The 23,078-nt window shown below is 42.1% G+C and overlaps 4 protein-coding genes across 4 annotated transcripts in view; 3 read left to right on the forward strand and 1 right to left on the reverse strand.

Moving 5' to 3' along the window:
• The first annotated feature begins 3,192 nt into the window (after positions 1–3,192).
• ttll9 (tubulin tyrosine ligase-like family, member 9) lies at positions 3,193–8,399 on the forward strand. The gene is made up of 14 exons (XM_056275115.1): positions 3,193–3,207; positions 3,498–3,544; positions 3,668–3,760; positions 4,098–4,209; positions 4,354–4,539; positions 4,786–4,854; positions 5,164–5,254; positions 5,524–5,564; positions 5,741–5,828; positions 6,324–6,382; positions 6,513–6,709; positions 7,433–7,546; positions 7,999–8,123; positions 8,329–8,399. The coding sequence occupies exons 1-14, from the start codon at positions 3,193–3,195 to the stop codon at positions 8,397–8,399; spliced, it is 1,308 nt and encodes a 435-aa protein (XP_056131090.1).
• Positions 8,400–8,486: 87 nt separating this feature from the next.
• On the reverse strand, positions 8,487–12,250 carry fam217ba (family with sequence similarity 217 member Ba). The gene is made up of 4 exons (XM_056274710.1): positions 12,153–12,250; positions 11,947–12,046; positions 11,740–11,804; positions 8,487–11,647 (listed from the first exon to the last, which is right to left on the reverse strand). The coding sequence occupies exons 1-4, from the start codon at positions 12,245–12,247 to the stop codon at positions 10,213–10,215; spliced, it is 1,695 nt and encodes a 564-aa protein (XP_056130685.1). The 5' UTR covers positions 12,248–12,250; the 3' UTR covers positions 8,487–10,212.
• A 606-nt stretch (positions 12,251–12,856) lies between these two features.
• ppp1r3da (protein phosphatase 1, regulatory subunit 3Da) lies at positions 12,857–15,730 on the forward strand. The gene is made up of 2 exons (XM_056274727.1): positions 12,857–13,159; positions 13,512–15,730. The coding sequence occupies exon 2, from the start codon at positions 13,540–13,542 to the stop codon at positions 14,461–14,463; it is 924 nt and encodes a 307-aa protein (XP_056130702.1). The 5' UTR covers positions 12,857–13,159; positions 13,512–13,539; the 3' UTR covers positions 14,464–15,730.
• A 499-nt stretch (positions 15,731–16,229) lies between these two features.
• The window catches only part of sycp2 (synaptonemal complex protein 2), a 49,482-nt gene continuing 42,633 nt past the window's right edge, over positions 16,230–23,078 (forward strand). Inside the window, 5 exon segments of the mRNA XM_056299195.1 lie at positions 16,230–16,277; positions 16,444–16,584; positions 16,686–16,814; positions 16,927–17,031; positions 17,143–17,167. Coding sequence (XP_056155170.1) covers positions 16,254–16,277; positions 16,444–16,584; positions 16,686–16,814; positions 16,927–17,031; positions 17,143–17,167 — 424 coding nt within the window. The 5' untranslated portion in view covers positions 16,230–16,253.

The following is a 23,078-nucleotide window of genomic DNA, read 5'->3' on the forward strand; positions in this document are numbered from 1 at the left end:
TTTTAGAAGGGTTAATCTGACACTTTCAAGGTGGTTCCCATATAAACATTAGGTCAGTGTTAATTTTAACTCTGAGGCTGTTAAATTGCAATTTCAAATTTGTAGTGTGTGTGTGTGTGTGTGTGTGTGTGTGTGTGGTTACTGAGTCTCTCTCAGTTTATGTGTATATGTGTTTAGTAGGAGAGAGAGACCATGTGCATGTGTTGATATGAGTAAAGCAGTTGGGGGGGGCATTCACTGGACCTTTTCAGGGGCCCAGCCATTTCTGTGGTTGGGCCTGAATGAATGTACACATAATACTATACATATCACAGGATATGGATAGAGAACAAGGAGACAACAATATGTTAACACAAGCATTTAGAGCAGGGGTGGGCAATCTTATCTAGAAAGGGCCAGTGTGGATGAAGGTTTTTGTTCCAACCAAGCAGTTAAACACCTGATCTCACTAATCAACCAGTAGAGTCTTTGCTGAGGAACTTGGTTAGGAGACACAGGTGTGGAATTGCTTGGTTGGTACAAAAACCTTCACCCACACTGGCCCTTTCTGGATAAGATTGCCCAATTCTGATTTAGAGGTTCCGTGAGTTTAAAACTTCAATGGCAGAAGGAACAAAACTTATTTTAAAGCAACCCATCTCCAGGTGAGGGACCTGTACCTGCAACCAAATGGAAGCAATGTGAAGAATGTTTTAAAACAACTGGGATTTCACTCCTACCTAAAACGATCATGGGCAGTCAAAATGACTAACGGTTTTTAAACTCTATATTCTGTCAAGATAAATGCCCAATTGAGATATTAATACATTGCCACAGACCCTGCCCAAAGGTGAAGGTGGTCTTTGGTCTTGCATTGGGGGCCAGCTCCACCTTCCAATAGCCACTGTGCAGGAAGAGGGAGCTGAACCAGCTGGACCCCGCGATGTGGTTGAGGGCGTCATCGATTTGAAAAATTCATTTTTTTGTGACGGCATTAAGGCGTCGATAGTTCACACATAACCACCAGCCACCGTCCTTCTTCCTCACCAAGACAGCCAGAACAGTCCATGGACAGTCGAAGGGCTTAAGGGGGTGAGTGGGAACCTGAGTTATTGTTAGTGCTCTACCTAGCATCCTATCATTGCTTTGCTATTGAGGTGTGATAGGTGGGGGGTTGCAAACTGTTGGTCAGACGAAATGACTCAAAAATGTCCCTACCAATGTTGAAATCAAACCTATGCCCTTGACCAATTTCCCCAGCTGAGAGGCCCGGCCTGTGTTATGCAACTGAGGGGGTTTGCCATTCACACCATCTGTTTGGGGCGTAAGCCATGCTGCACATCAAAACTCAATTTTAAGTGGTCTTAATTCTTGCGTGTCCACATTATTTATGTCCAGGCGTAACGTACAGCTTGGTGTTTTATTAGTGGTGGGTGGCGGAGAAACATCTTGGGAGGCAGTAGTGCAGACGTTTATTTGTCTTTACTCAGGAATTTGACATAGCTGTTATCTCATCATTAATCACCTCACGCGGTAATGGCAACAATAATATCCGAAGCTTGAAAGAGGCTGTTGATGTAGAAAGCTAAGACGATAAGTGCATAGACTGACGAGGGCTCTGGCGATGTCTTTTAACAGGGATGAGTAAGACTAGGACATTTCAATGCCGCTGAAAGGAATTTTTGTCTAACTTCATACTTTTCATGAGGTCAAGGTGGCAGAAACCAGTAGATAAAACAGTGAACCGTAAAGATCGCCTCACTAAATATTGATTGTAAAAGAAACGGGGTCACTGAGATGTTTTTAAGAGATGTAATGTCCCTCTTTTTAAAGGAAATGTCCAAATGAGAGTATGCTGTAGTCTCCAGACAAGTGTGACGTTGTCACCAAATTGACCCATGAGGTATTAATTAGCCATGACGAAAGGAAAGGTGCCTGTTACACCCCAGTGCAGAAGGCTACACTTCAAGCACACTTCAGCTTTAGACTGTTTCCTAACACGAACACACACCTGAGACGCAATCATTCTCGCCAGACAAACTTTTTGTTGCCCCCATGTGGTGATCTTCATTATGAAAGTTACCACACTGGCGTCATCCATTCATTTTTTTTCAAGACATTTTTTATTTGCAACAAACAGGTATACAATTGTCAATCAGAGAGAGAGAAAACAACAACAAACAAACAAGCAAAACACATTTGTACAGACAAGGGGAGTTCAAAGTCCTCTCGTTTTAAGTGGGGTAATCCATAGGTGCCTGTTGTCTTGTAGCGTCGTGACATCAGTTGTGCGGTATGCACAAGAAGTCTCCAGTCATGGAAATTATGGTTTTATAAGACAGATAGACCTGATAAGACAGATGGGATTTCTGATGTAACGCGCACCACGTATCGGGCTATTCACTCACATTTCTGAACATTAACAGTAGATCATTTAGGTGTCTCGGGGTTGCAACCCAATCATGGGAAATCCCCTTTCTGTAGGCAAATTAAACCCACGAGATCTTTGACCGCTGTGACAACTGGGATTGTCAACTGAACCCTGTCATACTTAGAAAGAAATATTTTGGAGCTCAAAATATAATATGGAAATGCCTACGGATATGAATTGCCAGTGGCCACACTCCACACATAAAGAACATACGTACACTTAATGTAAAAAAACAAAAGCAAAAAACAAACAAACTATTGAAAATATCTATGTATAAGTGGCCTACAAAACATTTTGTACCACTACTAAATATTAAGAAAATATAAATTTAAACTTTAACTGAAACATAATTCAAACATATGATTGTATCACAGCGATTGGACGCATGCCTAAATATAATAGTGTACTTTATTGGGTCTTTGCTATTCATATTTAGCGATTTGATATCTTTTACAGCATATTATTCTTTAAATTTAAACTGTGAGGAAAAATGTAATGCAAATTGTTTCAATATGGTTGTGAGTCACGCGTTTGCGGTACCGATACAGCGGCTTCTTATTCATGCACAGAATATGTCCCCCGCCCGACTGTTTCTACGGAAAGCAACAGAGGTCATTCTGATTGTCGGCGCTCTGTAGTTACCATGACGACACGTGTTGTCAAACACAAGTGAGGACATGCGCTAACCTCTCTAGCCCTACCAGCAGCCTTCTACTGGTGTGACTGTGCCTGTCATTTAGCTAGTATGTGGTTATTTGGCCTTAACTGAGCTGTCCCCAGAAATGTCAAAGAACAAGGTAAACGGTGATTGTGATTTGGCGATTGGGTTAAGAATGTCAGATTGTTTGCCTGGAATGACGCTAATTTTATAATCCTATTATAAATTGTTGCTGTCGAGGTAACGGTAGCTACCTGACGCAAACTCCATCTTAGAATTTTTATTAGCGTTAGCTAGTAAATGTCTTATTTACTGATTATCAGCAGGACCGTTGTTTAACTAATAGGATGAGAAGACTTAATAATTAACTGCCTCCTTTGTTGAGACCTCAGTGGTTTAGCCTGTGCCTTGCTTTATTCACCTTTGCAGACTTCAGGACACAAAGGTGCATATGGCTATCAGAAGAAAGTGGAGCGGTAAAGATGGTTTGCGGTGTAAATAGCTAACCTAGTTGTTTAGCTTTATATGTTACCTGAGAATATATATCAAATAGTAACAGTAAAGGTGAGAAATAACAAACATGTCCAATTTCGATTCAGGGAAGGTCGAAGCTGTGTGCGGTATAAATGTGGCCTGCTAAACACCATCCAGGAAGTTCTCCGCCACAGACCAGGCTGGATGGAAGTGAAGGAGTGAGTGAGACGTGTGTGGAAAAATTGCAACGTTACGCTTATTGTATCTTGTGTGGATGGTTACAAGAGAGGTATTTAACAATGTAAAATTTTGAGAATGTTAAAAGAGGAATCACAGAAAAGGAGGAAATTTGCTAAAGAGGAATTTGCAGTACATTACAGCGGCATTCTTCTACTTGTGGGATGAGGAATGTTTGAAGGAATAATTCATACCGGAATATTTTACTACACTGAATCCAAATAATCTAAAAAGAGGTGCTTCTGTTATAATTTTGGCTAATTGTTGAAGAAGAAGAGTTCTCATTGTATGTTTTTTTTTCATTTTGCTTTGTAATAGTGAGGGAGAGTGGGACTTCAACTGGTGTGATGTGGGATGGTTGAGAGAAAATTTTGATCATTCCTACATGGAGGAACATGTAAGGATATGCCACTTTCGCAATCATTATGAGGTGGGTAAATAATGTGTACATGTTATGCGATAACAACCAGGAGTTGCTATATGTATGCCATAGCCAAGGAATTATTTATGTTAAATGAAAGACATTATTCAAAAACAACTTACACCGTGTTTTCAACTTTGTTTTATGAATTAGCTTACCCGCAAAAACCTCATGGTGAAAAATTTGAAAAGGTATCGCAAAAACCTCGAAAGGGAAGCTGGTCGCATAGAAGCAACCAAGTGTGACTTTTTCCCCCGCACCTTTGAACTGCCCAGTGAGTATCATCTCTTTGTAGAGGAGTTCAAAAGAAGTCCTGGCAGCACCTGGATCATGAAACCGGTGAGCTGGAGTAGACTGCAGATTTCATGCAAGTACAACATCCATCCAGCCATCATTTATTATCTATACCAGCTTTAGTCATGGTGAGGAAATCACTATAAAATAAAAAAGTCATTCAGATTTAGGGATGTTAGTGCAGCTGTCTGTGTACTAACCTTGTGCTACTGTGGCACTTTATGAAACGAAAGGAATGTTCCACTGAACCTATATATACATTTAAGATTTCATTGTGGTATGTTTGTTTAGGTGGCAAGATCTCAAGGAAAAGGTATTTTCCTGTTCAGAAAACTAAAGGACATCATGGATTGGAAAAAGGTAATAGACTCAATTCTTTCAGTTAAAACAATGATGTTGATTTGATGAAGGCAGTGAATGAATAAAGGAATGACATTTGTTAGTAAAATGTTTTTATTTATTCTGCATGAAGATGATTTTGCAGAAGATTGAGGAGATGGTGGAAAGAACTGAGTGAGCCTAAAAAAATTCACAAGCACTCTCTCTCTCTCTCTCTCTCTCTCTCTCTCTCTCTCTCTCTCTCTCTCTCTCTCTCTCTCTCTCTCACACACACACACACACACACACATACTCTCATCTCTCATTACTAATATTAATGTGTTTACACAGGATGGAACACGCTCAGAAGATCAGAAAAATGAAACTCAAGTGGAAAGCTACGTAGCACAGCGTTACATAGAGAACCCCTACCTCATTAGTGGTAATTATTGACAATAATAAATGTGTATTGATAAACCACTTTAAAACTAAGACATGAAGAGCTGGACAAGCAATAAAACAAAATTAAACAAACAATGAAATTAGACAAACAATAAAAATGTCAGACATGAATTTAAAAATATGGCTTCAGGACAATAAATCGGGTAAATAGAATGAGCATTAAATTAGTACTTAGCACACCGTGTCAGTGTAGATTTATTAAGCAGGCTGCCCATCCCACAATTTTTCATGTGTTTTTATTTCCCACAGGCAGAAAATTTGATCTGAGAGTTTATGTGCTGGTAACATCAGTAAGTATGGAACTTTATTTTGTATGATGAGTCATACTTTTCTCTTGTTCCCTGGGGCAAATTGTAACTCTGTGTGTTTATGTGTGCATTCATGCACATGCATGAGTGTGTGTGTGTGTGTGTGTGTGTGTGTGTGTGTGTGTGTGTGTGTGTGTGTGTGTGTATGTGTCTTTCAGTATATCCCATTAAAGGCCTGGTTATATAGAGATGGCTTTGCCCGCTTCTCCAGCACCCGCTTCTCTCTCAGCAGTATTGATGACCAGTGTATCCCTCTCATAATCTCATTCAAACTCTTACATAAAGCACCATTAATTTTAGTGCACGCTTTGTACTTACCTCACAGTCTGGTCCTGAATTTTATTTCAAAATATTTGTTTTTGTCATTTTCAACTCTTTATTAGAGAGGATAGTAGAGACGGACAGGAAAAACAGTGTGACAAGAGAAGAAGACATGTAACAAAGGTGCCTTGGCAGGATTCACTCCAGGACTCTGCAATCAGACCTAAGCCTACATAGTTTGCGCATAACTGCCTGAGTCAACAGGTTGCCCTGGTCCTGAATTTTACATTGGAATAGCAACAATATTGCTTTTAACAAGTCAAGATATCTTTTTTGGCATATTCAACAAAGGCCATTGTAGCCCACATTTGACCCAATTTCAGAGTCTCTTGTTCTTGATAGCTTCTCCTCCATCCCTATTCTCAAGGAAGACTTGATCACAGTTATTGTCTCCATATTCTCCTTAATTCCTTTATTCAGATGTGCACCTCACTAATGTAGCTGTTCAGAAAACAGCACCTGACTATGATCCTGAAAAGGTGTGTAGTTTAAACCCCCTAGCTCTTGTCAAGGGTAAAAATCATTTTCTGGAATTGTCTTGTAAATCTCTTTTTCAAATGCTGGCTCCCTCTTTACATTCATTTTATTCCTCTGCCCACCTTTAAATAGGGGTGTAAGTGGCAGATGCAGCAGCTTCGTAGGTACCTGACTGCCAAGCATGGGACAGACAGAGTGCAGACCCTGTTTAAGGACATGGACAACATTTTTGTCCGCAGTCTCCAGAGTGTACAAAAGGTCATAATTAATGACAAGCACTGCTTTGAGCTCTACGGCTACGACATTCTGCTGGACCAGGAGCTTAAACCGTAAGACCTTATACGCACTTGCATATATATATATATGTGTGTGTGTGTGTGTGTGTGTGTGTGTGTGTGTGTGTGTGTGTGTGTGTGTGTGTGTGCATATAGACATAGATACTTTCACATACCCACTGTACACATAGACAGAAACACAAGTGTGATGTCACCTGCACACAGAAGTGCATATTCACATGAGCATGAGCATGCATGTTCGCACACGTACACACGCACACGCGTGCACGCGCGCGCGCACACACACACACACACACACACACACACACACAGAAAAGCACATGCACAGACATGCATATCCACATACACATACAGACATGCACTCCACACATCTCAATCAACGCTTGTGTCACATTCCAATCGACACTTGTGTTGCCTTCCTAGATGGTGCAAAACAAAGCAGTAAATCTGTCAGTGTCAAGTCTCAGAATTTACTCCAGACTTTCAATTACTACATAAATCCATATTGTACTGGAAAAAAATCTGGCAGGTATGCTGTGATCATGTCATAAATAATATCACCCTTATGATTAGGCGCAAATGTCTCAATTTTTTTCAAGCAAATTTGTTTTGAAAGGGCCATTCAGTTTCATGTGCTACACTCACAGTGTCAATGACAGATGCCCGTTGTTATGGATTGGTTTAGCGCTGGGTAACCAAAGGTTCTGTTAAATGTTAGGTGAATGTCATCATCCTCTATTTTTCATCTTCCTGTAGGTGGCTAATCGAAGTAAATGCCTCTCCGTCACTCACAGCTAGTAGCCAAGAGGATTATGAGATGAAGTGTCGGCTCCTGGAAGACACACTACATATAGTTGACATGGAGGGAAGGTAAAGGAACTTCAAAATCAAATTCTGTTCATATTTGCCGAATAAGTTTATACATACAAGTAATTTGACTTGGTGGGGTTTTCCCATGAAATGTGCAAGGTTAAGGTTTGTTAGTGTTCAAATTGTAGATTGAACTTCTACATGTGGAAGAGTTATTAGCTCTCAAATTTAAGGTAGGGATGCCCTCTTTTCTGCATCATGACATCATTGCTTGTATTTAGGCTACAGACATGATGGGGGGACCCAAGAGAAACATTACTTAACTTGCCACCTTCATTCCCTTTCTTTCCATTAATCAGTTGGTGAAAATAATGTGACAGAAACAAGTGACCCAGCATTGTTCTTTCATTCATCTGTTTACCAAGAGCCCAAGAGGATATAAGGAGCAAACCATGAACGAGCATTGGGCCGTGCTATCCTGTGTCCTAATTAGTTTTGGTTTGTTTCATCAGACTGACCGGCAGAGAGAAGAGAATTGGTGGCTTTGACCTTATGTGGAATGGTGGAACGGTCTTCAAAGAAGATGTCAATCTTGAGACAATGGGCAGTTCTTGTTTCACCACCAATACTCATTTAGGTAACCTGGCTGACAAGTTTGCAATAGCAGTGCTGTTGCACCCAACTTAAGACATTTCAGGGAGCTCAGAGATGTTCTAATGTTTATGTAAAATGTGATTACTATGGTTCTTATGCAAATTCACTGGCTATTCTAATATGGTCTTACTGTGTTTTTACCTACATATATCTTAAGCTTTTGTGTTTGCTCTTGTTCTGTGTTCAAGGTTGTGTGAATGACAGGGAGGAGCAGCTCCGACAGCTTCTAAAACCATTTCCCAGCCAGAAGAGGATATGATCCATATCCCATACACATTTATATGCATTAATGTATCCACTGTCATTTCATTTCAGCTCCTCATTCAAAGCAGCAAAAAAATTCAAATGAGTGCAAAACATATTTATTTTTATGCTTTACAAATACTCGCATTCAACACTGAGAAAATACATACCACAATCTTTCCACGTGCATGTTAGGATTATATACACATCAATAATGAAGACTGCCACCCGTTTCCCCTGATCTATGGCTTTGATACTTACATGAATAGTTGGAGAACAGGTGCAATGTGAATACACATCACAATATTTACAATGATGCATTGTTAACATGAATCAAATTCATATGGTAAATTACAAGAAATGGGTAAGACATTCTAATGTAAACACAGTATTTTTGAGACTGTTTAAGAATGCAGCCTGATATTCAATACATTTCCTGTGTTACAGCATAACTGCTATGATGTGGACTACATTGGAAAGTCCATTGAATCACATGATTGACCAACGCTGCAGCACAGGAATACTGGAAAATATACATTCAGCTCTTTAGCTAAATCTTTTTCATCTTGCACATTAAAATGTAAACACAGCAATGATAATGACCAAGACATGTTTAACACGTCACTTATCATAAATAGAACTATGTTATACAAAAGTTGAAAAAATATGCATTTACATTCGTAGCAAACATTACACTGTCTCGCTTGAACAACAGAAAGAGCTCAGCTTGAGGCAAAATACATTGTCATAGACCATTCCAGCCTATTCAAACATGATAAGCCCTTATAACCAAACTTCCCAAACCACTGCGCAGATATATCTGAAAGAAATTACATTAGTTACAATACAACACCATATATTGCCCATCTTTCTTTTCAGCCAATGATAACTTAATTGAACGCACATCTTAAAACATGAGGCACCAAAGAGTAGATGAAAAGCAACGTCAAGAAAAAAAGTAAGGTCAATCAAGTACAAATTCATTCCAACATCAAAAACTATACTGAAAATGGCAGAGGTCTTATTCAATGACAAAAATTCCATGATGATTGAACTACACTTAAAATGACTACTGTTGAGAACTGTTAAAAGATAGATGCTAATTTCATACCTATTTCAACATTAATAGCATATACTAACAAAAATAACTGCACAGTCCAACGATGTCCTGCTATGCAATACAAAACCTAGTATTGTGTAGAATCACAGTAAGTTTTCTATGTCAAAATCGATTTGTTACAGTGCAACTTTATGACTATAGAAGTACTATGCATCTTAATGAGTTCTGCATAATTTTGTTCTATAAAAGAGTTGTGTTATGCGCTGAAATCATAGCTAATTTATCACTACCGTATTTCCTGGTCTATAAATTGCTGCTTTTTTTCCATTCACTAGGCTGGTCCTGCGACTTATATTCCAGAGCGACTTATACAATGTTATTTTGTTGGAAAATGTATTGCATTTCAAATTTCAAATGCTGCATTTCAAGTGAGGCCACTATATGGTATTGTTTAATCTTGTGACTCAATTGAAAATACTGTACCACCAAATAAATGCGACTTATACAGCAAAGTGACTTAACATTGTGTTTTTTGTTCCTCACAACAGCGCATTTTTTGCTGAGTGTGACTTACCCTCTGGTGCGACTTGTAGTCCGGGAAATACGGTATTTATTTTTACCTTTTACGAGTCTGCAAACAACTGGCTGGTTTAGACTGCCATAGAATAGTTACATAATGTTAGCAATACACTAATACACGTTAAGCAAGCATAGATTTGAGCACTTCTACCCAGTAAATATTAAGTAAAACGTTTTGGGTATAGGTGGATTACTTTGTGACAAAGTGCACATTTTTTGCTTTGCCATTTTGCTTACTGCCAAGGGGGGCTTTGGAGAGAGATTGTTGATCTTTAGCTACTTTTTTCATGCCAGTTTTAGAAACCTGACCTCCAGCATCTGCCCTCTGCCATTCCCTCTCTACTCCTTTGGAGCCACTGACCTCTCGCTTACTTCCAGAGTAAACTCGTTTCTCTGTGCTAGCTGCTTTAGCACCACTGGGCTCCTTTTTAACATCTGTCTCTGAGTTTGCTCTGATGCGGCCTTTCTTCACCTGACCTTTGCTGTTAGTACTAGCTCCTGGTTCCAGAGAGGGCTTGCGGACATTGCCTGCAGCCTGCATGTGCCTAAGATGACTCTTTCCCGCCGAGGGGCTAACCGGGGTCTGGACGCCTCCTCCAATTCCTGCTTGTCCTCCTGTTGCCCTACCTTCTGAGGAGGTGGCCCGGCTCTCACTGCTGCTCCTCTTGGCCGGAGCTCCAGGCCTGGCTCTGCGCTCCATCAGCGGGCTGAGCCGCGAGTGCCGCTGGTAGGCGTAGGCTGAGCAGCTGCCATTGCAGAGCGGATAACGGATGTGACAGTGAGGACAGACTGGGAAGCGGGAGGGCTGCTGCTGGGCAGAGGCAGGTGATAGAGGGTTGTTGACGGGGATAAATGGGAAGGCTCGTGGGCTTTGTCGCAGTCCTTTGGGGGAGTTGAGTCTACTGGGTGGGGCTGTGTGGGGCCTTGGTGTGTGGACAGTAGTGGCAGAGGGAAAACCTTGTGGCCTGGGACGGCTTCCAGGCAGGCGACTACTCTCAGCCTGCACGGTCTGGATCTGGAGCCACTCCAGCTGAAGCAGCCTCTCCAGGTATTTCTCTAGGGGCCCTACAGGCTTGGGCCTGGGGGCTCCGCGACCTTCTGTGTGGAGGAACACTGCCAGCTGGCGCAGGCTCCAGCTGTTGAATGGAGGTGGAAGGAAGTCTGGATAGCTGTAGCCTGGCTTCTCACTCTCATCCCCATCACTCAAGGCCCCATGTGGTCCTGGGAATTCTGGTGGGAAGTCATTGGTGTTGATGACCTCAGCTCTGAGATTGAGGTGAGGAGGGGTGCAGGGAGTACAGGGGGAGGGGAGTATAGGCAGCCTCTCAGAGTCTGATAGGTCACTGGCGCTGTCAGTATCATCTTCCCTCTGGTTGTAGTGCTGTTGTAGTGTGTCTGGGATAGGGCCGTGGGACTGAATTTGAGGATGTGTTGGCACCTGACTTAGCCCAGCAATTGTGGAGAGAGGTAGGGAGAGGTCTCGCCGATTTCTGCCCATTCCCCCACGATTCTGATCCACTTCACTGTAGCAAGGTGACATCCGCTGTATTTCTCGTTTTTCTTCTTTCCTTTGTGTGGATGAGTGTTTCCAGAGTTGTGGTTTCAGGACTTCTTCCTCTTTAGGACTGTAGAAAGTAAAGAGTGTGAGGCTTTAAGTCTCAACTAGTTTTTTTTTTTTGTGGTAATGTAAATTAAGCAAATATTGAGATCCACACACCTGGATAGTTTGCTTGTATTTCGTATGGTGCCAGATTTGACTCTACCGCCTCTTGATTGAGTTCCCTGTAAACAATCAACATCATGTAACAGAGTGGATCAGGGAAATATATTTTTTATTTCACAAAGTCATATTAAATTTCTGATTCATATTAAATATATAACATGTAGGACATTACTGCAGGTCACCCATCAACCAATAACTCACCCTCTGGCCAGTAGGCTCTGTATCCTTATCCTGACCTGGCCCTGGGAGGCCATTTTTCACCTGTCCCCCTGCTCTCTTCACCTTGTTACTTTTCTTTGAACTATACAAACAGGAAAGTGGTTAGTCAAGCTCACCTCTGAGACAAAGTAAAAAAAAATGCAATTCCGTCTTAAACGTGTCAGCAGATTATTAGAGATGAGGCCTACCTTGTTACTGGTCCAGTATTTTCTGCGTTTTTACCCCGAATCTTTTCCTTGGAAGCGACGCGTTTCAGTGTCGTGGATGCTGTGCGCTCCTGCATGGGTCCCATACTGCGGGTCGCAGGAGTGCTGTTGTTTTCAGTCCGGTGTAAAAAATACAACACTTTAGCTAGAGAACCCAACCTACATCTCGAAACACAGATTCTGTTCTTACAACAACGCTAAAAAAATGCATTTTCTCACAAGTGCTGCAGTGCATCATGCGCAGGTCGATTTTGCACTGCAATAAGCCCTACTCGTTCTTGGGGGTGGTGGTATTTGTCGTCGAGTCGCGTCTCTCTATTCAACAGTGACGGAACCTATTTTCAGTGAAATTGAGATTGTAAACGTGCCAGTTTTTCGACTGGCATCCTCATCGACATTAATAATACAATGAGGTCGTACCGTGAAAACGCTTTGTTTGCCTATCCGTGCCTGTCAAAAAGGTTTGTTTACCTGCCGCTGACTGGTTCCCTGCCTGTTTCTGTAGACTCGTCGTAGCAGCAGACGAGCATTGTGGGACTTGAAGTGCAAACTATTTTGATGCATTTTAAACACGAAATATCTAAACGCCATTCGGTATATGTCATGACGTGTTTTTCACAACAATATCTCATAAAAGGAACAGGGGATTAGTGTGCTCCGAAAGGGCCCGATAGTTGAAAGAAACACCATTGATAGATAATAACCAACTCATTTTCCCATTTAACTTCCTCGAAGCAGATCCGTTGGTACGGTCCTAGTCGCTGCGCGGATACACGCTGATTTATAAAGAAAACGATGTCAGCACAAGCGCTATGGTAAGCACGCATGAGCGCTATTATTTAATATATCTCAGGTCTCCACGAAGGCCGACGATACAGGCTACATGACGCACGATAGTGCGCAGCTGTATTAAAATATTGTTTATGGAAGGTCAGGTTTCGGCTTCACCCTGTAAATTGTATCGGATAATCGCTTCTTATCGTTCAGTGGTGAGCTGTTGTAATGTTAACTACTGTGCGAGAACAAAATATAGTGTTATCTCAGATGTAATTTCAGATATGGATGAAAATATGGTCGTGCATTTTTGCACGTAACGTAGTTAGTCTGTGTACAGTACACGCCCACTCGCTTCCCCACTGCAAGTTCGAGCAAATAAACAAAAAAACAACCCTGATATAATGGTTAAAGAAAGATTTATGTATGGAGGGGGGGGTGTGAACTTGTCTTTTCAGTATTCCGACAAGACCTATAGCCTCTACTTTTAGTGTGAATACAATTTTGACTTATCTGCTTCGTTGGGGGCGTGAATTGTTCATCATGCCACGTCTAATTTCTTCCTAGGTGAGCAGGGTTCCAGTTATCACAGAACATGGATAGAGGGTGGTTTATCGGACAGGAGAGAATTCCCTATCAGAAATGTGAGCAGGAGCTCTCTCGACCCTGCAGCAATGTCTCAAGGCCCTGCCGGACTATCAACTTGACTGAAATGCTCCACGCTAGTACGCCTGATGCAAAAAAGAAGAATGTTCCAATTCGACCCCCAAGCCCCAGAATTTCTCGGCCCAAGAATCTAGAGTTCAGCCATGGTCTCTCCTGTGAACCCATGCCCAAATCGATCATCCGAAGACGGTCCCACTCTTTGCCCTCCGCCACAGAGAGGAAGAAGCATACTAGTAGTGTTGGTGTGCGTTTTATAGACTCTCTGGGGCTTGACCTTGAAGACGTCAAACTCTTCACAGCCAGAGAGGATCCGTTTGTCCCTTATCATGTCGCCTTTAGATTGTTGATGAGTGCAGAGTTAACAGATGGAAGGCACTTGGAAATCTCTTTGCCATACCTGAAGCCAATTTTTGCCCACCAGCCTGGCGACCAGCCTGAGTTTTTAGATCAGCTCCACTTTCAGAAAGTTTGCCTTGAAAGAGTCCTCTGTTTTGAGCTGGGCGTCGTTGGAATCACCCAAGTCCTCAATTTGGACTTTGAGAAAGAAGTCAGTGTACGCTATACTTTCACAGAGTGGAAGAGTTATACGGAGACCAAAGCCTCCTGGGTAACCGGAAGCACCAAGCCCTTGGATGGGAGTGAAGGCCATCTCAGTTTTGACACTTTTCGTTTCCACCTGCCAGTCCCACCATTCCTGCAGCCAGGAGCAGCGTTGGAGTTTGCCATCCAATATAAAGTCTGTGGGGCTGAATACTGGGACAACAATGGTGGCCAAAACTATAAGTTAGTTTGCCATAATCACAAGCTGACAGTGCCCAAAGAATGTGAGGGTAGTCTGGTGCACTTCATTTAGGATGCTTGAAAAAATACAGAAAAGGAACAGCAAGCTCTTTCCTTGCAGCATTAGAATTTGTTTACATGCTGAGTAATATTTCACATAGCAGCAACTTGTCTCACTAGGTTGCTCACTCGGGACACTTGGACGTTGAAAATTAGCCATTTTCAATTGCTATAAGATAATGTTAATTGTAATTGTTAACATGTTTGTAGTTTATTATGGGCAGGCTTCTGTTAAAGCAATAATATTTAAAGTTTACATTCAAACATTTCGTTTTTAATACTCTATAACCACTACTGAATTTTAGATAATAGCTGATCCATGAATATCCAAAGTATAAATACTTTTGTAGTTGCTCATTTTAATCACTGCCATTGGGCAGTTCCTCCTAGTAAAAATGATATTAGCACATAGCATCGTCCCCATTGTAGCCACATTTAGAAAAAAAAGATAGCAATCAGCAAGTTCAAAATAGAAGTTGTGACTAACAACTAGGCCAATGGCAGACACCAACCTTATAGAGGACCTTTACTACATCTGGGATTTAGAGTGGTCACACTCTTATCAGTATCACCAATGTTTTCAGTAAATTAAACAAAACATGACAGTCTTCAGGATTGTAGCTTCACCAAGGGATTTATTTGAATCAAATTATTGTAGGCTCAGGGTAAATATGTTTGGACTACTCTTCTTCTACATAGATGAAGCCAAAGTACTAACTACAGAAGAAATGTCCATTAAGTAATATCTGACTCTTATCTTAGTGCCATTGTTTAAAGTGAGCATTTGTTACTGAGATCACACAATCCATCCGAGTCCATTTTATTACAACAAAAGGGTACTTTATTAACCCGGCATCTATGAAGTTGACACAACTCTGAACAAAGTCACTCACTGTTAAATGTTCAGTAATAATTCTAATCCAAGCACTTTCGCCCCCTGGTTTCTACCAGTCGGGTCTTTTATATGGAAAATGTGTACAATGTAGGAGCTCACCTTTCTTAATTGCCTTACATCCAGAGTACTATATTTTAAACGGAAATTTTCGAGCCAAATGTTTACATTATGTAATACATGTTACAATAATGTCATTGCAAATCACGGATGCTTTCACTGTTTATACCTTTTAGAATTAAAGCACAGTGATTCCTGTTAAAGCGTTTTTATTAGGGAGTTGTTCCTTATCCGATGCGAGGTCTAGGACAGGATGTTGTGTTGCTGTAAAGCCCCTTGAGGAAAATTTGTAATTTCTGATTTTGGGCTACACAAATAAAATTGACTTGACGAGAGCTGGATTTGTAAATTTTCCTGATTCTTGTGCGCCTGCGCCTTTGACGCGCGCGCGTGCGTAAATGTGACGATTTCGCGGTCATCTAAGAAACACGGCAGATTAAACCGTTGCTGGCGTCATAAAACTCGGAAGTAAGTGTTATGTTCAGTACACACATATGAGCGAACTATTTAATCATAGACGTTTTTATTCTTCTAAAATACCAGCAACTGGTAAATTAAAGTTAGGCTTTGAGTTCGCGCGTTAAAGCTAACGTTTCAGTTGACCCTAAGCTAACAGGTTAGCTAGCTGTGCCCCCCCCCCCAACTAATTGTTAAGTAACGCTCAAATTCTGAGTAAAATATAGTATTTTAACTGCTAGGTTACAGACTCGATGAATGGCTATGGCGATGGTTGAGATCTTGGCACTGAAATGCCGTTTCTCCAACTGGTGATTTATGTTGGCCGTTAATTCCTTCATCATGGCGTACTGGAGTCTGAACACGTTGTCAAATCCTGTTTTTCAGTGAGAGGCATGGCACCTGGTCAGGACCAGCGGGTAAGAAGCTTGGTAAAACAATTTTACTCTGATAGAATATAATTATGTAGGACTGCACAATATTTAACTAGACTTATTAACTATTACCTTGGCGTTTGGGTATTCTAGAATTTGATGTTAAGATAATCTATAAAGAAGATTTTGATAAACCCCTTTTCACGCGAAGCTAGAGAAGCTGATCGATGAGGTGCTTGGAGATGGCAATTTCCAGGCAATGGATGTGTTCTTAAAAGGGGGTATTCAGGACGGCGCCACATTAAAATGTTCGAGACGTTTTCTCACTAAATTGGACAAACTTGTCAACAGGGTAAGATCTATCCCAGCATACTCACTTGTATGCCACACTAATTTTCCCTTTGTTGTTGTTGTCTATAATAAAGTGAAATTGTGCATTTATTATTGAACCAGAGTTTGGATCACAATGAAGCCAAACCTGCCAGTATAGGTATCGCCATCCTCTACAAGTGTGGAAAAAATCTTTCGCTATTTGGAGTTCAGGGGCTATCAGGAATCGTAGCCCAGGGCCTCGTCAGAAAGATAAGTCTTCCAAGACATCAACAGCCGCTCACTATTTACTTGAGGCACACAAATCATGAGTAGACACATCTTCTCTGGCAAGTTGTTGATAGAATCCTGTTTCTTTGTGCACATGGTGAATTGGTTTGAAAAATGCAGGCAACTTTGGGTCCAGGGCGGCCCACAGAGGGATGAGACCTTGCTGAACCTTGCTGAAGACTTTTTTGAGTCATTGATGGTGAGCTAATCAGAAATTAGTAAAGTACAATTTTAAATGGTGAAACAGTGGAAATTTACATGACAAGGTAAATTAATGTTGTAACACAGTGTACTCCCTATTCTGTCATAGGTTGTCCATGAAGCAAGCAATGAGGGTATGTCTATATTTTCTTGAATCCTACACATTTATTTGTGGTTCTTCCCCTGATACATCATGAGCATTATGTTCTCTATAAATGAACCTTTAGAAGCCCTTTAACCACCCAGTGTTCAGTAGTTGAATTCTTGAAAAACAAAATTCAAAGAGCACAAATTATTCATAGGTTATGGAAGACCTCATTGTAGGATAACCTAGAGCATTTCACCTTAGTGTATTCCAGTTCATTTTCATCAAGTCTGGTAATTCCTGTGTCAACAGTTTCTAAGAAGCACTTTCAACACCATAGAAATAAAATAAAAAACATTGAGCCAAGAGGGGCATGGAATCGGTGCATTTCTCTTCCTACTGGTTTGAAAATTTGCACTTCAGACGCCAGTGATTTTATTTTAAGCTCAAATGTTACCTTATAAGTTTGGTTAAATACACTGCTCAAAAAAATAAAGGGAACACATAAGCAATGCAATGTAGCTCCAAGTCAATCACACTTTTGAGATATCAACCTGTCCAGTTAGGAAGCAACACTGATTTGTGAATCAATTTCACCTGTTGGTAAATTGTCTAACTTTCACCAGGTGGAAATTAGACAATTTGCAAGACAACCCCTATAAAAGGAATGGATTTACAGGTGGTGGCCACAGACCATTTGCCTGTCCTCATCTTTTCTGGCCGATCTTTGGTTAGTTTTTCATTTTGCTAGTGCCCTCACCACTAGAGGTGGCATGAGGCGGTATCTGCAACCTACAAAAGTTGCTCAGGTAGTGCAGCTCATCCAGGATGGCACATCAATGCGTGCTGTGGCAAGAAGATTTGATGTGTCTCCCAGCACAGTGTCCAGAGCATGGAGGAGGTACCAGGAGACAGGCCAGTACACCAGGAGACGTGGAGGGGGCCGCAGGAGGACAACAACCCCGCAGCAGGACCGCTATCTGGTCCTTTGTGCAAGGAGGAACAGGAGGAGCACTGCCGGAGCCCTACAAAACGACCTTCAACAGGCCACTAATGTGCAGGTTTCTGCTCAAACAGTGAGAAACAGAATGCATGAGGATGGTATGAGGGCCCGACATCCACAATTGGGGCCTGTGCTCACAGCCCAACACCGTGCAGCCCGATTGACCCTTGCCAGAGAACATCTTGGTTGGCAGATTCGCCATTGGCGCCCTGTGCTCTTCACAGATGAGAGCAGGTTCACACTGAACACATGTGACAGACGTGAGAGAGTCTGGAGATGCTGTGGAGAACGTTCTGCTGCCTGCAACATCCTCCAGCATGACCGGTTTGGCGGTGGGTCAGTGATGGTCTGGGGAGGCATATCCTTGGAGGGCCGCACAGACCTCTACGTGCTAGCCAGAGGTACCATGACTGCCATTAGGTACCGGGATGAGATCCTCAGACCCATTGTCAGACCATATGCTGGTGCAGTGGGCCCTGGGTTCCTGCTCATGCATGACAATGCTCGTCCTCATGTGGCCAGAGTGTGTCAGCAGTTCCTGTATGTCGAGGGCATTGATGCTATGGACTGGCCTGCACGTTCCCCAGACCTGAATCCAATCGAGCACCTCTGGGACATCATGTCTCGTACCATCCGCCAACGCGATGTCGCACCACAGACTGTCCAGGAGTTGACCGATGCCCTGATCCAGGTCTGGGAGGAGATCCCTCAGGAGACCATCCGTCGTCTCATCAGGAGCATGCCCAGACGTTGTAGGGAGTGCATACAGGCACGTGGAGGCCACACACACTACTGAGCCTCATTTTGAATCGTCTTGAAGAATTTCCACAGAAGTTGGATCAGCCTATGTTCTCATTTTCCACTTTGATTTTGAGTATGATTCTGAATCCAGACCTTAATGGGCTAATGATTTTGATTTCCATTGATCATTCGTAGGTTATTTTGCTCTAAACACATTCCTCTGTCTAATAAATAAAGATTTTCAGCTGAAATATTTCATTCATCGAGGTCTATATTGTGTTTTTAGGTGTTCCCTTTATTTTTTTGAGCAGTACATTGCCAAGTAAGAGTTTGCTGTTCAACACTTTTTAGTGGTGAATATTTCCATTTCACATTGCAGAATCTTTTTTTTTTAAAACAATATATTTATTGAGGCGGCGACACGGTGGCGCAGTGGTTAGCGTGGTCGCCTCACAGCAAGAAGGTCCTGAGTTCGAGCCCCGGGGTAGTCCAGTCTTGGGGGTTGTTCCGGGTAATCCTCAGTGTGGAGTTTGCATGTTCTCCCCGTGTCTGCGGGGGTTTCATCCAGGTGCTCTGGTTTCCTCCCACAGTCCAAAGCCATGTAGGTCAGGTGAATCGGCCATACTAAATTGTCCCTAGGTGTGAATGTAAACCGGGCCCCTGTAATGGCCTGGCAGCCTGTCCAGGGTGTCTCCCTGCCTGCCCCCCCCAGTGACTGCTGGGATAGGCTCCAGCATCCCCGCGATCCTGAGAGAAGGATAAGTGGTTTGGATAATGGGTATCCAAAACCCAACCCCAGAGACACCCACAGGTATGAATCCAGTCCCATCCCCACAGATGCCCCCAAAACCGGGCCCCAGAGAACAGCCGCGCCCCCTGCCCCCAACAACCCGAGCCATCCCAAGCACAACCAGCAGCCCCAGGGAGCACCCAAGACCCCCGCAGAGAACTGCAGTATAGCTTCAAGTCTGACCATGGACATCATAATTAAGAGAAACGTTAAGTTTTATCTTGTAAAAAAGGTTACAAAGCCTCCACATTGCAGAATCTTAAGAACAGTGTTGGGGTAATTAACTGTGAATTGATAACAAGAATTTTCACTGATTAATACTATCAGTTAAACGGTTTAAAAAAATAATATATATATATATATACACTACCGTTCAAAAGTTTGGGATCACCCAAACAATTTTGTGTTTTCCATGAAAAGTCACACTTATTCACCACCATATGTTGTGAAATGAATAGAAAATAGAGTCAAGACATTGACAAGGTTAGAAATAATGATTTGTATTTGAAATAAGATTTTTTTTACATCAAACTTTGCTTTCGTCAAAGAATCCTCCATTTGCAGCAATTACAGCATTGCAGACCTTTGGCATTCTAGCTGTTAATTTGTTGAGGTAATCTGGAGAAATTGCACCCCACGCTTCCAGAAGCAGCTCCCACAAGTTGGATTGGTTGGATGGGCACTTCTTTGAGCAGATTGAGTTTCTGGAGCATCACATTTGTGGGGTCAATTAAACGCTCAAAATGGCCAGAAAAAGAGAACTTTCATCTGAAACTCGACAGTCTATTCTTGTTCTTAGAAATGAAGGCTATTCCATGCGAGAAATTGCTAAGAAATTGAAGATTTCCTACACCGGTGTGTACTACTCCCTTCAGAGGACAGCACAAACAGGCTCTAACAGGTACTATTTAATGAAGATGCCAGTTGGGGACCTGTGAGGCGTCTGTTTCTCAAACTAGAGACTCTAATGTACTTATCTTCTTGCTCAGTTGTGCAACGCGGCCTCCCACTTCTTTTTCTACTCTGGTTAGAGCCTGTTTGTGCTGTCCTCTGAAGGGAGTAGTACACACCGGTGTAGGAAATCTTCAATTTCTTAGCAATTTCTCGCATGGAATAGCCTTCATTTCTAAGAACAAGAATAGACTGTAGAGTTTCAGATGAAAGTTCTCTTTTTCTGGCCATTTTGAGCATTTAATTGACCCCACAAATGTGATGCTCCAGAAACTCAATCTGCTCAAAGAAGTGCCCATCCAACCAATCCAACTTGTGGGAGCTGCTTCTGGAAGCGTGGGGTGCAATTTCTCCAGATTACCTCAACAAATTAACAGCTAGAATGCCAAAGGTCTGCAATGCTGTAATTGCTGCAAATGGAGGATTCTTTGACGAAAGCAAAGTTTGATGTAAAAAAAATCTTATTTCAAATACAAATCATTATTTCTAACCTTGTCAATGTCTTGACTCTATTTTCTATTCATTTCACAACATATGGTGGTGAATAAGTGTGACTTTTCATGGAAAACACAAAATTGTTTGGGTGATCCCAAACTTTTGAACGGTAGTGTATATATTTAAAAAATTAAGAAAAGTTTGCTGCATAGTAAAAGAAAAATAGGCTATACATATCAATCAATGAAGCGAGGAAAAAGAAGTACTGTGGGACCATCTCGACCAGAAGGACGATGAGGTTATTTGTGAAATATGCAGTGCAGTACTGGATATAGGGGTACTACAAGCACAATTTAATATACCACTTGTGAAGCAAACATCCACAAGCATCGGGTGTTGGAGGACAACAAACTCTGGCCTCCAGGTTAGCAGGGAGAAGATGTGATGCACTGCGGTCGGAGGAGATAACTTGAGAGAATGTGTTCAATGGTGGAGAAAGACATTTTGCCCATCAGCGTGGTCTGTAGTGAGGGTTTTTAAGAGGTACTGGGCTATATCGAGCCTAAATACCAAATCCCATCAAGACTGACTATTACCCGTCGAACTGGAGCCCGTTTTGCAGAAGAAGAAAAAAAAACAGCTTAAAATGCAACTTGCTAGCACTACGTTTGTGGCACTTACGACCGACTGCTGGACGGCGCTCACAACGGAGAGCTGCGTGACAGTTACATGCCACTATATCGATGGGAACTAGCAGGTTAAATCGGCAGTCCTATTAACACAGAGTATGCCAAGCAGACACACGGCTAACAACCTCACAGCTAAACTAACTTGATGTGGTGGAGACTTGGGGACGTACTGGGAAAGTGTCTGCATGTGTCCACGACAATGCACTTAACATCATTGCCGCTAACTCTCCCGGACGGGTGAACTGGGACTCACGTTGCCTGTTTTGCGCATACACTGCAGCTGGTGGCAAATGATGGATTTAACGTGTATGTGCATCGAGTTACCGTTGGAGCCGGGCGGCTTATGCGACATGTTCGCAAGACTTCTTGAAAAAAAGGTGGGCCGTTACAGCGGTTCTGTCTGACCGAACAGTAAAAAAGCTAACAAAGCTAAGTAACAAAAATGCGACTACAAGTTTTCGTTTTGATAATCTGTTGGCTGTTTTTCTAATTAGCCAGAGGATTCAATGTGTGTTTTCGTATTGTTAATCTGTTTAAACATTAGAAAGTCTAGCTACTAGCTCTTTATTCCAATAAATTGTGAAGTACTTTTCTTCAGATGTCATGTATTGCGTTTGGATTTGACCCGTGTGGGTACCCGTAAGGAGTGATGTCATACCCGGAAATGTAACAAGGGAATTCACTCAGTAAAGTGTTGAAATGCGAGTATGCGTTTGTCGTTTGTTTTGATTCAATTCAGTGAATATTGTGATGGTCTAATTTCAAGTATTAAGACGTAAACACAACAATGGCGACGAGGATATAGCGAGCATATTCGCTTTAACTGGCAGTGATTAGGTTTGAATTGTTAACATGGAGAAATCCGGGATTCAGAACATTGCATGCTTTGGCGAACCAGCCACGCTTGGTCCGAGATGGGCAAGATGGTTGACGTCGTTCGAACTCTATGCTGATGGCAAATGACTAATTTTAACTAACGACGCTACGGACGCCATAAATCAGAGAAGAAGGGCTCTGCTCTTACACCTTGCCGGATCAGTTGTACAAGACATCTTCTCAACGTTAGCCAACACAGGGGGAGGTGACGGATTATGCGGCGGCAGTCCGCGCTTTGAATCAGTACTTTGTACCCCAAGTTAATGCAGCGTTTGCTCGGCAAACTTTTCACAAGTTATCTCAGAATACTGGTGAGACCATACAGCAGTTTACTACTTGGCTACGACAGGCTGCCAGAGATTGTGACTTTGGGGGGGATGCTGATAATCAGATAAGGTACGCTGTCCTGAGCAGGTGTACGTCGATGTACGTGAGAAGGGAACTGTTGTAGGAAGGGCCAGGTTTAACACTCGCC

This window comes from Lampris incognitus, chromosome 2 (assembly GCF_029633865.1).
Source record: "Lampris incognitus isolate fLamInc1 chromosome 2, fLamInc1.hap2, whole genome shotgun sequence".
Classification (NCBI taxonomy): Eukaryota; Metazoa; Chordata; class Actinopteri; order Lampriformes; family Lampridae; genus Lampris; species Lampris incognitus.